This window comes from Schistosoma haematobium (assembly GCF_000699445.3).
Source record: "Schistosoma haematobium chromosome Unknown HiC_scaffold_215, whole genome shotgun sequence".
NCBI lineage: Eukaryota > Metazoa > Platyhelminthes > Trematoda > Strigeidida > Schistosomatidae > Schistosoma > Schistosoma haematobium.
Window position 1 is genome coordinate 12961 of NW_026137051.1, and position 18884 is coordinate 31844.

The 18884-nt window shown below is 35.8% G+C and overlaps 2 protein-coding genes across 2 annotated transcripts in view; both read left to right on the top strand.

Moving 5' to 3' along the window:
• Positions 1 to 219: 219 nt before the first annotated feature.
• Positions 220 to 18156, top strand: MS3_00010531 (uncharacterized protein; the record flags this gene model as incomplete). The annotated part of the gene is made up of 8 exons (XM_051218905.1): positions 220 to 309; positions 3472 to 3746; positions 5601 to 5769; positions 6545 to 6578; positions 9109 to 9322; positions 13778 to 13841; positions 14920 to 15148; positions 18017 to 18156. The coding sequence occupies 8 exons, from the start codon at positions 220 to 222 to the stop codon at positions 18154 to 18156; spliced, it is 1215 nt and encodes a 404-aa protein (XP_051064068.1).
• A 41-nt stretch (positions 18157 to 18197) lies between these two features.
• MS3_00010532 (uncharacterized protein) overlaps positions 18198 to 18884 on the top strand; it is a gene marked incomplete at both ends in the record, with an annotated part of 32055 nt that continues 31368 nt past the window's right edge. Inside the window, one exon of the mRNA XM_051218906.1 lies at positions 18198 to 18776. Coding sequence (XP_051064069.1) covers positions 18198 to 18776 — 579 coding nt within the window. The remainder of the gene's footprint in view (positions 18777 to 18884) is intronic.

Sequence of the window (18884 nt, forward strand, 5' to 3'; positions counted from 1 at the left end):
GACGTAAGTAAGTAACTAAACTAAACGTTTATTACAATTTACATTATTCAACTGATAAATACTGGTTTGGACTCTTTTAAAACATGAATCTAGTTGTTAGTCCATCTACCAGTAATTAGGGTTTGAATATATTCTAACGTCATAAGTTTTCTCTTCGTTTTACTCATTCTCTCTCTTTATATATTGTTACATTTAGTTGGGCATAATACAACCGAATTAATGAATCCTAAGATTCCTGAAACTATAATATTTGCATCGTGTAAAAATACAGTTTCATCATTGGCATCACTTGTTCCTTCAGCATCAAAGGTTAGATGAATTCTATGAAATGATTGTTAGTTTATTGAGTTTATTATTTAGTTACTAATTAGATTGTTATTTTCGAGTTGATTTGAGAATTCTAACTTGGCAACCGATGATGATCTATGTATAAGCATTACATAAATTTCTATTCATTTTGTATTGTTAGTTATTTGATCTCATTGATTGAAGCTAGACCACCATGGAAAACCTGGAAGCACTGAACGGCCGTTCCATTCTAGTATGGGACTCCTCAGTAATGTGCATCCACGATCCCTCACCCCGTGAGATTCGAATTCAGGACATATCAGTTTCGCATCAGGCGCTGATCATTAGATAAATTTTATTGATTTCTTAAAGTGTCAATTCAAGAAAGGAAATAACATATACATCATCATGAATGGATGAATATAAGACAATCATTAAAAACCTGGAAACACTGGACGACCGTTCCAATCTAGTATGGAACTAGTGAACAGTTCGGCATCCACGATTCCACCTCTAGACCACTGAGTCGGCATTCAATGGTGTTCTGAACATTTTAATTCAGTTCATTTTAGACATTTTTGATATTAAATATGTGTGAGGACGGTCCACGGGTGAATTCGAGGAAGCTCTAAGAAGCTCAGAAAGAATAGAAGGTATTCCATCCAGTAATTTTTTGAAAGAACATTCCAGAATCATGACGTGTAGCTTCCTATTAAAAAGTACTAAAAACTACTGTATGCGGGTTAGATGACTAAAATGATGATTTCACTTTTAATAAAAACTATAAATACCTGAGAGTTTTGTACTATATTTGACACTGTTTGAAGTAGCATTCCTTCTCAATTGTCTTCTATCTTCTTATTTGTGACTTGGAAGGTTCTAGCATCTAAATGCTCGAGTTGTATGCGGTATCTCAAGGATCTAAGCCCTAGATATAATAGTATGTACATTTGTATCAGAAAGGGTTTTGTGGTGATTGTATTAAGTTCAACAGTTGAGATCATGAATCAATTAAAGCTAGACCACCATGGAAAACCTGGGACCACTGGACGGCCGTTTCGTCCTAGTATGGGACTCCTCAGCAGTGCGTATCCACAACACTTGTTTTATTGATTAATATTATTGTTTTAAGTTGTTAGTAGCTGACTGGAGCTCTGTTATGGCTTTAGGTTGCGGTGGTTGTTTACCCTGTGCTAATTGTTGTGTCCTTGACTGGAAAATTAGAGAGCAGAGTACTTACCGATCGATTACAGTGACACGTAAACACGTACGGACGGCCTAGAGTCTCGGTTGGTCCCACTTCCCTGTCTAGCCCAGTTAGTTGAGTCCAGAACACAAGTCACAGCCTCGGAGATATAAATCATTATATTTCAAACATACTCTATTTATATACTAACCAAGCATACCACATCGTACCATAAAATAGAAAACAACATTTTGTACAGTATTCAACAAGTGAACAGATATCGACCAATAGGAAATGTCCATTTAAAGTCCAAGGACACCATTGGGCTTAACATGATAATTATTGGTCTATTCCTCCGCATCCACAACAAGCTCTTTATCCAAGTGTTATACCCAGACGAGAATAAATGAGTAGTAACCGTTAGGAATTACTTATGGACTAATATTATACGAATATTCTCATTGTACGACTATATTATATGTACATTCATATTCATTTCATTAGAAGCTTCCATTTGACCTATTGGTTACTGTTATATGATTTACCACTCTTAAATTATTCCCAATCTATTAGTTACAGCATCTCACAATCACAGCCAGTTTATGAATTGATCTTGTACAAATATTATTTTCTATTTTATGGTATGATCTGGTCTGTTTAGCTTGTATGATAAACTCAGTATATTTGAAATATATGAATCGTACCGTGGAGGCTGAGATAGGCGTTCTGAACTCGAAAAGGTAGAGCTAAGTAGGTAGAAAGACCAACCGAAACTCTAGACTACTTGTACTGGTGTATGCATCATTAGTTTGATTATATAAATCAGTGTATCTCATTTGGTAATCGTATTTCTCGATAATCTTATAGTCTAAGGATGTAACAAAGACTATAAACGGGAAAAGTTGTATGAAATATTAATTAAATTATCTGATAATGGTCAGTCAGTCAGTTAGTCAGTCAGTTACAGCGTAGGATCAGGCACGTACATACATCGGTTCAAGTTGCCACACCTCGTTAGCACAACAAGATGAACACCGGATTCATAGAAGTAGTTAACTCAATGGTGTAATATATAAAGCAAAGATTTTGATGGAGTTTTGTTCTCTGAGCTGGATGGTTTGGTCGTGGATCACCCTACCGTACATACAAGGAATATCAGAAACTGCAACGAGACTGCTGAAAACCTTCGGGATAGGTGTGGCACACAAACCAACAAAATCACTACAATCAATCTTATGCAAACCAAAAGATGAAATAACAAAGGAGAACAAATCAAACATTATCTACAAAATAAATTGTACCAACTGCGACAAACACTACATCGGACAAAGCGGACGCCCCCTCCACCTACGCCTACATGAACATCAATTAGCAGTCAAACGCCATGATATCTCTTCACTTATTTCAATACACGTGGACAACTGCGGACACTCATTCGATTGGAAAAATGTGGAAATCTTAGACAGAGGAAACTCCAAAAACACCAGAGAATTTTTAGAAGCTTCGCACTCAGGTCAATCAGCAATCAACAAACATATTGAAATCAATCCAATTTATCAACCAATCAGGAAAATCATGCATAAATATAAGAACAAAAATCAAAACAATGGGAGACACAACCAAAACAAAGAAGTGAACAATGATAAATTTAAGGTCAACAAGAACCAATCAACATCGAGGTGCACAGAACAAGCTGTGAAACACATATGGAGAAATTCGAACACTTCACTTCTATCTGAAGTTTGTGCTGATGATGTCGTTCAGAAGAACGATGAAAGCTCCACGACCAAACCATCCAGCTCAGAGAACAAAACTCCATCAAAATCATCCACCTGAGCTACAAATCTTCCTCATCATCTCAAAAGCAAAGATTGCATATAAGGATATAGTACAGAAAGAAAGAAGATAATGTGAACTGTAAAGTATAGGTTATTACTTATATATGTTTTTACAAGTAATCAATAATACATTTTATATAAAATTTCTTAATATTTAAGGAGGAGATTACAATGAAACTTAAACAATTTGGATTCACTTATACAGATTCATATCCAATTCGTATAGCTAAACGTCGTACTATACCACTTATTCCTCCATCACCTATACAACCTACACCTCAATGGAAGTTGATCAGACCAAGACCATCTGATTTTCCATTTGATTCATCTAACAATAATGATTTACAAAGTAATAAAGAGAAAGAACCTATACGTTCATTACTTCTATGGACACCTGTACAAGAGCATATATTTTATGAATCGGAGAAAGTTATGTATGTTATAAGTATTTATATTAGATTTTGTTGTAATGATGTGTATTAAGTGTAACTATCAATCAAATAGAGATGGATACACGTGTTTCATCCTATTCGGACTCTCATCAGCTGTATTTATTTACATCGTAGAGTTGATATTCACTCCAAGAATCGAATTGAATACTGTTCACTTCAAACACCATCGCGTTATCCACTTAGCTACTAAATCCAAATAGTCACTGGCTTGTGCAACCAATTCTAATGAATTATCATTTACATAGATTTGAAAAGCTAAATTTTTAATTTTAGATTATTAACCAATTAAAGTTGATAAAGTATTGAAATTAATAAATGGGTAGATTGAATTATTTCGTTTAAAGGATTATTTCTCAAATCCAAACCGTATTATTAAGCCACTAACTGATCAGTTAAGCATTAGAACAAGCTAGTGCTTTCATTACAATATATTGAAACCAAGTGATGTTAGTCAGAACAACGTAGAACTTCGTACGTACGTACGTACGTACATCAGTTCAAGTTGCCATACCACATTAGCACAAAAATGTAGTTATCAATTCAATTACCGCAGTGGTAGAGGTGGTAAGAGTATAAGTAGTAATTGGCAAGATTAAGGTTTGAAGATGTTATTCAAGGAGTATAATCCAGTGAAATAGATTTCGAAGGAGAAAAAGGGGCATGAATAATTCGGAAGATTAGAATTTGGGAGAACACAAAGAGTGGATAAACCTACGCCATTGCAAATGATTTGGAGCCATGTCATTCAAGATCTCTAACCATCGGATGTTATCATCTCGCAGATCCCAACCAGTTAGTCTATACGCACCAACATGGCTCAGTCCAGGGATTGAACTTCTACCAGGAGATTCAATTAGAATATTCCAATGACAGTTCTATTTGGTGAAGACGCTGACAAAATGCAGTCTTCTGATCACTATAAGCAACAATGCTAGCATGTTTGGGATGCGATTCTCCCCCTCGAAATGCAAAATGATAGGGAGCGAGGTAGTCGAGCGTGTCGACCACTTCACTTATATTGGGAGTCTCATCAGCCCTTGTGGTCTGGTGTGACGAAATCTCAGCACGGATAGAGAAGGCTCGACTAGCTTTTGCCAACTTGCGTCATTTGTGGCGTAGGCGAGATATACGTCTACCAAACAAATGAAGGGTTTACTTCACAGCAGTTCGTTCTGTCCTACTTTATGGCTGTGAAACATGGCCGGTAAGAGTAGAGGATATTCGTAGGTTACTAGTATTCGATCATAAGTGTCATTGAAGCATTGCTCGTATATCCTGTGACCACCGAGTAAGTAATGCAGTTGTTAGGAAACGAGTACTGGGTAAGGATGAAAAATCAATTGATGAAGTAGTGAAACTTCACTAGTTGAGATGACTGGAACATGTGTTACGTATGGTCAACCACCGACTGCCCCGACGTGTGGTGTTTTATGGTGTAAGAGTAGGTTGTGTTAGGACTCTAATTAATCAGTCTCTTGTTGGTATATCCATATTTTGTGCGGACTGCCTCTATATTACCTTAAGTCAAAAACATTCTAAGCAAAGATGGATGGGGGCTAGCAGTGGAATCCAGTTTGACACGCGTTTCACCCTATTTGAGTTCTCGTCAACTGAATGTATCTGCATCTTAGAGTTGATGTTCACTACGATACTCGAACGCAGTACCGTTTGCTTCAAACGTCATCATGTTATCCCCTCAGCTACTGAGTCCTGTTGAATGATATAGTTCGCTAGTCTGAAAACACTTCAAAACCATTTTATCGACTATTTTTACCCTCAAACTAATAAGTTGAAGTTTTATATTTAAATACATATTATTATTCCTTTGATTTATAGAACAAGTCCGCCTACTTCTACTGTTGAATCAGTTTATACGTCAAGTTCTTCACCTGATACAGGAAAACAAATTAGTGGAACATTAAAAACTAGATCAAATTCTCAAACATCACCAACACGTCGTCGACGTGAATCCATTTCAAATAATCCAAGTCCATCTAGATCTCAAGTTAGTAAAAATTTATTCATGATTCATGAAAAATAAGTGGAAATTTAAAGATCATTTATTAAAAGGAATTTATGTTACCTAGGAAACATTGAAACGAGTTAGTATTGGATAGTTCTTAATAATCAAAATGTTTTATAATTGAACTGATCATTACGATCTTTTAAGGTAAATCCTGGAGTGAATATCAACTCTGGAATGCAGGTACATTCAGCTGACGAGTTCCAACTAAGACGAAACATGAGTCAAACTGGATTCCACTGCTAGCCACTATTCATCTTTGTTCATAATTCTTGTGAATTAAGGCAATATCAAGGCAATCGGTACAAGATGTACATATGCTAACAAGAAATTGATCAGTAGCTATCCCAAACATCAATGGAAAGATTCATTATGGACTACTGATGTCTAATTGTTAGAATTTATAGCTGATGTCAGTTCGTGATGAAAACCCTAAATCTAATTCCTAACCTTAACCATCAACTATAATTTATAATTCGAATTCCCCACACTGTTTTATAACCCTCATTCTGTCTTAGTTACTAGGTGTGCACTGTCAAGATCACTTAAGTGTCGCTCAAAGGTCGTCCATAGATTATAGTCTCACCACTAAATTTCATGCTAGCTGACATTTATCAGTAGGATATACTTGTAATCTTGAGGAAATAGATTACCCTGATAGAGGTTGATTTCATTTTTATTTACCTATTCATAGCTAGTGATTAAAATGACATATATGTATCCTAGAGTACTAGTGTTTTTCAATTATCTTTTCTAGAAGAGGGGTTCACGTGAAGACATACTAAAGAAAGGTAAGTTGTAAAATATAAACCACCCTATAAAGATATGATGACTAGTATTGTAATTGTGAACACTGAGATGTTGTAAATACCCTAGTACATTGTGATTTGTCCCATTATAATAAAACACAAACCATCTTCAACTGAGAAGCTATTTCCATTAGTTATTTAGAATGATGAGTCTATTTTTAACGAGTATCACATCAACAACTCAGGTTCTGAGTTCGAACTCCGTGAGTGGGATCATGGATACACACTGTAGAGGAGTCCCACACTAGGACAAAACGGCGATTCAGTGTTACTAGGTTTTCTATGGTGGTCTAGCTTTAATTGACTCATACATTCAACTATTAAAGTGCTATGATATCCACAAAATCCCTCTCTGATTATAATTATCGTATGCTCAGAAGTGACTATCTCCAAGAGGTATTTCCTGGAGTTCTAGTAAGTCTTTTATTCTACAACATATAGTATTTCACTGGCTGAAATCATGAGTCAATTGAAGCTAGACCACCATGGAAAACGTGGAAGCACTGGAAGACCGTTTCGTTCTAGTATGGGACTCCTGAGCAGTGAGCATTCATGATCCCGCAACCCGAGAGATTCGAACTCAGGACCTACTGGTTTCGCGCGCGAGCATTTAACCATTGGTGAGAAGTCGTTACCAGTGGAGTTCAACCAGGTCTGTTGTGAGATAGGAACTCACTGAAGACAATGGTGTACGGTGGCACAACTTCGTGGATTGGTTGAAGTTAGACATTAACAACGTTAGGTGTCGGCTCAGTGGTTAAGTGCTCGCGCGCGAAACCAGTAGGTCTTGGGTTCGAATCCCGCGGGGTTCGGAATCGCGGATGCGCACTGCTGAGGAGTCCCACAATAGGACGAAACGGCCGTCCAGTGCTTCAAGGTTTTACATGATGGTCCAGCTTCAAATGACTCATGACTTCAACCAGTGAAATTTCTGAAAATCTCCACAAAACCCATTCTGATAATATAGTATTTATTGTTACATTAATTAGAGTGAAAATGTTTAGTCCCTTAGAATTTACTGTCCTTGCAGGATCTTAATGATGATCAATCAGAATGAAGTTTGATATTCATTGGTTGATTATGAACAATATCGATGAAGGATCTACTGTGGATTATCTAGACTTAAAGATTATCAAAAATGTTTTTCTTAATCTGATGATCTTTTGTGATTATTCTGTAATAGAACAATAATGAACGATCAGCAAGATATTTCAACGTGAAAGTCTATCACGAGTGAATCTATATTCATTGAATCTAAATGAGCTTTAAGATAAATTTCATTATCGTTGGTTTGATGAATCGTTGACACGCAATTAACAAGGGAAACTCCATCAAGATAGTTTACATCATGAGTCGATATAATCTATACAACCACTGAAAGTTGGAAAGTGTTGGACAGGTGTTCAATTCCAGTAGGAGTTTCTTCAGCATTAAGGGTGTATGACCTAATCAGATATTGAATCTATAAACTTAAAGTCTGTAGATCCTAGAATTCTTTGTATGATGTTATATGCCTTTAAATTTCACAAATAAATATATACCGAAAAGCCGTATTTTCATTGATCACTGATGGTCACTAAATTGCTCACATACGGTACTCTATTTAAGCCTTAGCGGTTACTTACTTACTTACGCCTGTAACTTTTAATGCAGCATAGGGCGCTGACCAGTATTCACCAACCCACTCTGTCCTGGGCCTTCCTTTCTAATTCCAGCCAATTCTTGTTCATTTTTCTCGTGTCTATATCCATTTCTCTACGTAATGTGTTTTTTAGTCTTCCTCTTTTCATTTGGCCTTGAGAGTTCCATATGAGGGCTTGTCTTCTGACACAGTTGGGCGATTTCCTCAATGTGTGTCCTATCCACTTCCAGCACTTCTTCCTAATTTCTTCCTCCACTGGGATCTGGTTTGTTCTTTCCCACAGTTGGCTGTTGCTAACAGTGTCCGGCCGACGGATGCGAAGTATTTTTCGTAGACAACTGTTAATAAACACTTACATCTTCTGGATGATGGCTTTCGTAGTTCTCTAAGATTCCACCCCATACAGTAGAACTGTCTTGATATTTGTATTGGAAGTTCTGACTTTGGTGTTGGTTAATGGTTGTTTTGAGTTCCAGATGTTCTTAAATTGTAAATATGCCGCTCTTGCTCTACCGATCAACGCCTTCACATCTACATCAGATCCACCGTATTCATCAGTGACGCTGCCGAAGTATGTAAAGGTTTTTACATCTTCCAAATCTTCTCCGTCAATTGTGATTGGATTGATGCATGCTGTGTTGTATCGGAGAATCTTGCTTTTCCTTTTGTGTATGTTGAGATGTACTGCTGCTACACTGGTCGTTTTCTCCTGCATTTGCTATTGCGATTGCGATAGGATGGCCAGATCATCTGCGAAATCTAGGTCGTTCACTTAACGGCTACAGTGTTAGTTATTTAAATTGTGAGTTTATTCATATTTTCGAATTATCATCCATACCTCTAAATTGATTAAAAAAAAATATACTTTAGGGATGACAAGTAAATCAAAAGAAGCTAAAGGACAGAATAAAACTCCAGAAACAAGTGGAAGTAGTCAACAAAATTCTAGTTCACGTACAAACAATTCATTACACATGAAATCATGCGGTGAAGATATTGTACCTGAAGTATCAATAACAACTAGTTCTGTAACGAATCCTAAAGAAATATGGCTTGATATAAAAGATTTTTGTGAAATATTCAAGTAAGTTAATCTTTTGTAAAAATCATTGTTTACGATGAAGTATGGATTCAAACGTTTTTAGACAATAAACATTAAATGGATGCACACTGCTGAGGAATCACACAATAGGACGAAACGGCCGTCCAGTGCTTCCAGGTTTCCAAAGGTGGTCTAACATCATCAATCAGTTCATGATCTCAATCAAAAACCTAATAAACTCCACAACCCCTATACTAGTAAATATGAAATGAGTTGAAATTAGAATAAAAATATTAAAGGCGATATCGAGGCAATACACACAGAATACACCCCATCACACAAGCAAGTGGCTATTAGGACTTAGTAGCTAAGTGAATAACACGATGGCGTTTGAGCCAAACCGTACTGAGTTCGAGTCTCAGAGTGAACATCAACTCTGAGATGCAGATACATTCAGTTGACGAGTCCGAAACAGAACGAAACGTGCATTCTGGATTCCAAAGTAACCTGAACAGGATGTACATATACCAATAAGAGACTGATCAATTGTAGTCCTAATACAACAATGGGAACATTCAAGTAAGGAATACCGAGTGAACATGAACTAAACATTTTATTACATTTTATTTAATTATGATAATCATTATAACTTTTACTGACTAAAGTTACAATATTGATTCGTAGATAATCTTTGACATACGAAATCGGCGAGACTCTAATTTATGGACGACCTTTGAACGAAACTTAAGCGACCTAGAGAACTATTAGTCAATCAGCAAACAGTCAGTATAGAGTAAAAATATATTATACAAAACCAAGGAAATAAAATGGATACACTTCTTATACGTGGTTCAAAAATTTGTCAGGGTTAGAAAGAGGTTCAAAGGTTCTAATATCATAATGCATGCAGTAGAGGAAATCATCCATACGGCTACAGAATAATCGGCCTCTGGAGCCATGATCAAGTCTCAAAAACTCTCTCAGGCTCCACCACATAGTTTCAATATTGTTTATGTGCACTCCGGTTGTTGAGTACACGAAATGCTACTTGTGGATAACGACACGATGCACATAACCAAGTCTATGTAAGAGTCTGTACGCTCTCCAAACATCCGTATATATTGTAGTACCTGGCTGGAGCTAGTGTTACTGTTGCTTTTATTATCCAGTTCTCAATAATTGTCATAATTTGCCTTAGTTAGGAATTATATATGAATAGGGTTTTCATCACGAACTGATATCAGCTATAATGCCAGGAGTTTATTTAACCAAATGGATGAAAGGCTTTCACGTTAAAATCCGAGATCTATTACCTTATACCTGATTGTTTCGTCCACAAATTATAGTCCCGCCGTTTTATTCGTTATAGCCTCTCAATTATCACGTTTTGTGCAGAATTCCCTGTGAACCGATCGTACGTTAGCATTAAGCACTGAAGTTGGCACCGTCACCTTGAAATCTCTAAAACGCCACTGATTGGCTCGTTCATAAATTAGAGTCTCGCCACGAAATCTACTCTGATTCCAAGATAATTGTAATTTTATTTGTTAATTAGTAACTTCAAAGGTTTAAAAATACATTCGTATCTCATTTAAATATGTAAAGTCTATTTCTCATAAACCTTCTATTATCATAATGTTAGGCAGTTAAAGATCTTCTTAAAGATTTTCTTAACCTATGTTACATTCTGATCGACATTAGTCAAGACAGTATCTTCTAACACAGTAGGATTCCTCTAGAACTGGGATGCTACATCAAATTATCACGGAGTAATACCAATTGTTATCTCATGTATTTCTTGATTCTGATCATATTCTGTTGATCATAATCTGATCCTTTGAAGAACTTCAACTTCTTCAGGATTGTAGTTGTATTCCATTAGCAACTGTTAGACTAGCATGAAAATATGGAATTAATTAGGGTTTCTTGTTAATTGTTTTCAAGTATCTAATGTCAAACTCAAATCACATTGTGATTAGTGATCTCATGGTAACGTTGATTCGAACTAAGGATTAGACAAGATTTCATTGATTAATACTCAGTGATATTTTAATGTATTCGATAGAACAAATTATAATTGAAGTTTATTTATAAAGACCATAGTTTTGATTAGAGTACTTTTATTCTGAATTAGTTATTATGTAAATCATCAATTTTGCTCAACTTCATCATAAACATACTGATGGAAATAAAGTTCTCGTCGACTGAACTCTCGGACATTGATCTCCAACCAGAAGGTCCACTTACCGACTTACAGTACGTAGCTGATATAGTACTGTTTGATGAAGACGCTGATGAAACACAGCCTTTTGGTAGCACTGAAGGACAATGCCAGAATGTCTAAAATGAGTTTCTCCCTCTTTAAATGCAAGTTGTTGCTTCAGAACTGGCCTGCATCAACACCTGAACTAAGGATAGGAAGTGAAGTAGTTGAACATGCTGACAATTTCACTTATCTTTGATGTCTGATCAGACCTAATTAGTTAGTGTCTGACTAAATCTCAGCACGGATTCATAAGCCTTTCTTGGCTTTTGCCAAATTACGTCACCTCTGATGAAGGCGAAATATCCGTCTACCAAGTAAGGGACAAATAGGCTGCGTAGCAATTCGTCTTGTTCTACATTACGGCTGCGAAATATGGTCATTAAGGATAGAAGATACTCGTAAGTTACTAATATTTGACCACAGATGCATTAGAAATATTGTTTGCATCTGCTGGTACCACCGGCTAAGTAATAGTGAGGTTAGAAAGATACAGGGTATTTGCAAATGATAATGGTAAATCAGTTGATGACATCATGAATCTTCATCGACTGAGATGGTTGAATCACGTGTTACGAATGCATGAACACCGATTACCACGACGTGCAATGCTGACTAATGTTGGGGATGGTTGGAAGAGAGTTAGGGGCAGTCAAACCAAAACGTGGCATCACACCTTGAAGTCACTAAATTCTAGTGTGAGCCATGTTGATCGCTGCAGACTACTTGGTTGGTGTCCGTGTCACTATCATAACCAATGGTTGGAGATTGTGTGTGACATGACTCACAATCGATCGATCACAATGGTATGGGTGTATACACACTCTGTCTACCCTTAAATTGTGAGAATGAAATCGCTTCATATCTTTCTTTGTATCAACTAATTCTTTCTTTCTGTACTATATCCTTACATAAAATCTTTCATTTATATATTACTACTATTGAATTGACTACTTCTATGAATCTGGTGTTCGTGTTGTTGTGCTAATGAGGTATTGCAACTTGAACCGATGATTATATATGTCCCTGGTCCTTTGTTGTAGCTGACTGACTGACAAATTATCATTTGCGTATCTTCCCTTCTGTATGCCCATTTTGTCGAATTATTAAACTACTACATCCACTAATAGTCAGTTCACCCAACTGTAACAACATGAATGACCTTCGTTTTACTCCTTATCCCCACTAAAAACACTGACTCTAATTGACACATATAACTTTTCTCCGGCTTCATCCTGCACAATCAGAGTACCGAAAAACTCCAATTCATTCTGCATATATTATGGCCTAAAACTTACACGATAGTATACATTAATTACTAGACTACAATACATAATTAATATGAAATCTGAAACCATACATAACATGAATTAATAATCCCCAAAACACATTCAAGGTGAAACTTCTTTCATAACTCCAGATATTCAAAGGTTAGGTGTTCATTTTAGTTATTATTGTACCTTAATAGGATAAAATGTAATATGATAAACATTCCGTATTTGTTATTTATTGTATCGATTGCCTTATCCAGATCATATCTTGATCAGAATCTATTGTCATTCTACATTAAAATTACAGTAAACAAATAAAGTACCTGATTTACATATCAATAACGTTAATAGTACTACATCAAATAAGTGTACTTATATATATGCTTCATTTTTCCCAAGTATATATAGCTACATACCGATTGAGCTAGGGACAAACTGTTTGAACTTAGTAGCTCATTTGATCGCTTGAAAAGAAAAGGAGTTCTAATGATAAGCCGTGACCAGTGGGGCTGATGCGTGTCGGGTAGAGATAGGTATCTACCTCAGTACAATCGAAGGTGTTGAGGTTTAACTAAAGGCCCTGGGTTTGAATCTCATGAGCGGGATCGTGAATGCGCACTGTTAAAAAGTTTCACAATAGGATAAAACGGCTGTCCAATGCTTCTAGGTTTTCAATGGTGGTCTAACATCAATTGGTTCATGATCGCGATCAGAAACTTATTAATCTCCACAACCCTATACTGATCCGAAGAAATATATTAAGTTCGAATCTCAATCCGAATACGAATATAAGAGGTAGATCCGTTTAGTGAGTTCCAAACAGGATGAAACACACCTTATATATTATACTGTCGGAGTTAATCCAACTTTATTATAAGAATGCCTATATCTGTAAATAGTATTTGAATCTCTACTATCATGTTATATATCTTATATAGTTTTCTTTTTAATGAATCAATTCAGGACAGTGACCATTTATCATAAGCCAAATACATATTCAATTGTGAAAACATATTCCAATTTAAAAGTGAGTCAATCCAATGTATGATACAATTTTTATGACTTAACATATTGATACAAATCTTTATTTATTTAAACATATAAACATTAGTACATGAAGGCTGGGATACTGCCCGGGTGCTCAAACCAAAACAGGCACTTTTCTTAAGGGCCACAACTAGAGCTTTTGACCCGAAGGCCTGATTCACAAGGCAGTGGAGCAACCCAAGGAAATACATTCTCATGGTAACCGGTAACCAACAATTGGTGCATATACCTTTTGTTTCCTTAGGATCCTGAAGCCCATGTGTACCAGCTGTTTGGAATTAGGGTTTTCCAACTTCTCTAGGTGGATCCTCTATATTCACCAACCTGGTTAGAGCGCCGGACATTCACTTTTCGTCCTCTCAATTTCGTAAACAACACCCCCACCACGAGAAGTCAGTGAGTAGGAATTTCCTGGAAGCGGTTGTATGCACGTGGACACTTGAGAGCATTTGGAGAGGGAGAGCTTAATCTCTCCACTCTCGGCCGTATCAGGGCATTTGAGGGCGATACAAATCTGATCCATGGATGTATGAAATAGGTGCACACACAAGAGGAGAAGAAACTTTGATCTCTTTGAATGTTATTATTCAAGCGATCAATGACATCAAATCAGTTTCGTGTCCTAACAGTATTCTTAATTCTAATATCCGCTTTTGGAACTTCATAGTTTTTCTGAAGAACTCATTCATAATTGATATCACGAACCGAATAAAGTTAGACATCCATTATAAACCAGGAAATACTGGATAGCTATTTTGTTCTAATATGAGACTTTTCCGTAGTGACACATCCATGATTTCAACAGTAATCAAACCAAAGGTCTTCGATCTCATAGACAATGCCTAAAGTACAGATCATACATACTTACTTACGCCTGTTACTCCCCATGAAGCTTAGGCCGCTAATCACCATTCTACAACCCACTCTATCCTGAGCTTTCCTTTTCAGTTCTATCAAATTGTTTTTCATTCTTCTCATATCTATCTCCATTTCCTATAAACGACCTAGATTTGCCATAAAAAAGGCATTCTATGATATTGTATTTCAATTTATTTCAGCCATCTGATCAATCAAAAGTACATTATTTATTTTGTGATAGTATTCAACCATGTGAAATTATTCTTCAATTCTCAGTTATTTATCAATGGCCATTACCTATTGCTAAACGTTTAACTCCATCTACTTATTCACGTGGTATTACTTGTATGCCTGAAACAGATGAAACATCAACAATACCAGTAAATGAACATAGTAGTACACATTTCTTACCGATAACTACGACATCAGGTATGTGTACAAAATTTCAGTTTGTTTTCATTATATGGATCTTTAGTAGTGTTATGAATGTCCTTCAGATAAGTATGTACATTTTTAACCAATGAATAACGCGACAGAGTTTGAAGTGAAAAGTACTGGGTTCGAGTCCCTTTCGGAGTGAACATCAACTGTGCGATGCAGGTACATCCAGCTGATGAGTCCAAAATAGGATGAAACGCGCATCAAAAACTCGATTCCACTGTTAGCCACTATCCATCTTTGCTTAAAAAGCTTGTGATTTAAGGCTATACTGAGACAATCTTCACATGATGCACATATTCCAACATGAGACTGATCAATTGCAGTCCTAAATAACAATGGGAAGATACAAGTTAAATAGCACCAAGTGAATTCAATGAACAAACAGTTAAAAGACAAGTTAAATGTAAATTAGTTTTGAGGGTTTCCCTTAACTTATGAATTTTTCAAGAAATCCTAACAGTCTTCTAATCTTATTAAAGAAATTCTATGATAAAAACTCATCTGTTTTAGTGTAGATAAACCTTCTTCCGAATTGTGGATAAATGAATAAAGTTTTATACTTGAGATCATGAATCAATTGAAGCTAGACTACCAGGGAAAATCTGGAAGTACTGGATGACTGTTTCGTCCTATTGTGAGAATCCTCAACAGTATGCATCCACGATCCCGCCTTGCGAGATTCGAACCCAGGATCTATCGGTCATTGGTTTTACGATATTTTTCAACAATCTTACTGAATTGTAAGACAACGATTTAGATAGTTAATAAACAGAAACTTTGATCTGTTTTAGTACTTTCTAAACCATCGAAGTAGCTTTTATTCGGTGAAATAATGAAAAGATGTTTTACCTTAGAGTTAAACTTGAACTAAGGAATACAAAACGAAATAATTTATTTGTTATGTACTAGTTGCATCAAAATGAATAAACATTGAGGTTTACAGGACGAGCTGTGAACCATATTTGGAGAAATTCGAACAGTTCACTTCTACCTAAAGTTTGTACTGATGATGTCGTTCAGAAGAACGATGAAATCTCTACGACCAAACCATCCAGCTCAGAGAACAAAACTCCATCAAGACGATGTGTTTCTTTGTCTGTTAATCATTTTGAAAGATTGAGGAATGTCAATCAAGTGCTATGGAGAGTTATTGCACTGTTCACATCCATTGCGCCTTTCAATCTGTTATATCTTGAAAAAACGATTATTCTTGATACTACCGCGTATAACTGAGCACTAGAACACCAAAACCCTTCCAAGTCGCAGTAAGAAGACAGAAGACTAATGAAAGGAATATTATTCCAAACAGTGTCGAACATAGTACAAAATTGTCAGGTATTTATAGTTTTTAGTGAGAACGAAATCATCATTACAGTCTTCCAATCCGCGTACAGGGGTTATTAGCATTATCCAATGGGGAAGCTACACGTTGGAATTCTAGAACATTCTTCCGAAAGGTGATTGGATGGAACGTCTTCGGCTCCTTCTGAGCCTCTTACAGCTTCCTCGAGTTCACCGGTGGTCCGTTGTCACACAATCTCAAGTTCTTTTTGGAAATGCGCATATGTTTTCTTTTACAAATTGACTGAATTCTAACATTTAAATCAGTTGATACAACATTAATGATCTATAAATAACATGCCCACTGAGAGGTTTGATATTTCTGGATGTGTTATGATTAAATAGAAATATTGAAGATCTGTCTAATGCTCCATAATTTTAAGTGATGCCTCAAACGTTATAGATCCATGACAAGCACTAATTCAGTCAGTCAGTTACAACAAAGCACCAGGAACGTATATAAGCATCGGTTCAAGTTGCAATACCTCATTAGCACAACAACACGAACACCAGATTCATAGAAGTAGTTAACTCAATGATGGTATTATATAAATGAAAGATTTTATGTAAGGATATAGTACAGAAAGAAAGAATTAGTTGATACAAAGAAAGATATGAAGCGATTTCAATCTCACAATTTAAGGGTAGACAGAGTGTGTATACACCCATACCATTGTGATCGGTCGATTGTGAGTCATGTCACACACAATCTCCAACCATTGGTTATGATAGTCACACGGACACCAACCAAGTAGTCTGCAGCGATCAACATGGCTCATACTAGAATTTAGTGACTTCAAGGTGTGATGCCACGTTTTGGTTTGACTGCCCCTAACTCTCTTTCGACCATCCCCAACACTAGTCAGCATTGCACGTTGTGGTAATCGGTGTTCATGCATTCGTAACACGTGACTCAACCATCTCAGTCGATGAAGATTCATGATGTCATCAAGTGATTTACCATCATCATTTCCAAATACCCTGTATCTTTCTAACCTCACTATTACTTAGCCGGTGGTACCAGCAGATGCAAACAATATTTCTAATGCATCTGTGGTCAAATATTAGTAATTTACGAGTATCTTCTATCCTTAATGACCATATTTCGCAGCCGTAATGTAGAACAAGACGAATTGCTACGCAGCATATTTGTCCCTTAATCGGTAGACGGATATTTCGCCTTCATCAGAGTTGACGTAAGTTGGCAAAAGCCAAGCAAGGCTTATGAATCCGTGCTGAGATTTAGTCAGACACTAACTAATTAGGTCTGATCAGACATCAAAGATAAGTGAAATTGTCAGCATGTTCAACTACTTCACTTCCTATCCTTAGTTCAGGTGTTGATGCAGGTCAGTCGATGAAGATTCATGATGTCATCAACTAATTTACCATCATCATTTCCAAATATCCTGTATCTTTCTAACTTCACTATTACTTACCTGATGATTCTAGCACTAATTAACTTATCTTCATATCTAAATACTGTAACATTGAAATATCTTCTATTCTTTTTAGCTTCATTTATTAAAGATAATAATTCAAATTCACAAAATAATTCACCTGATGATTTACAATCTACAACTTATGGTATAATCCATCAATACAAACATTACCATCTACATCATCTATATCAAATCATCCATCTACACTTTTAATTGAATCTTATCATTGGAATAAATCAATACAAGGTGATCCAATGAAATATCTTGAAACAACTGGTACTAATTCTATATCATTATTATTAACATTTAGTCGATATTGTTATAAATTAATCATTTATGCACCATTAGGTTATGTTATTACTATTCTTGGACGTCAACATTCATCAATTCATATCAATAATCAATTCATTAAATCATCTAATTTATCTATCAAAGATATTTATCAATCAATCAATATATTATTTGATGATTATGATTATATCTTATTAAATGGGATTACAATCTGTCCATTATTAATTAAATATTATGCAAATCAATTGATTCATTGTATGTATAATATTGGACAATCTATAGAAATATTAGTACATTTAACTGAGATCTATGTATCTTACATGACTACCAACACCATCACCACCACCACCAACACCACCAACACCACCACAACTACCACCACTACCACTACTCATAGTAACAATAATAATAGTAGTATTATAATAAATAATACAGAATTGAATGAATTAGAATTTAAAGAAAAATTTACAAATGCTATAAACAATTTAATTACTAAAGAAAATGAACTTAAACAATTATTATCTATATGGCCTAATCAAAAAGTAAGGAAGTGTATTTACTTATTGTTATTTAGAAAGTGTAATTAATCAATCTCTTGTTAGTAATATATGTGTATCTTGTGAGTATTACCGCGATATTGACTTAATTCA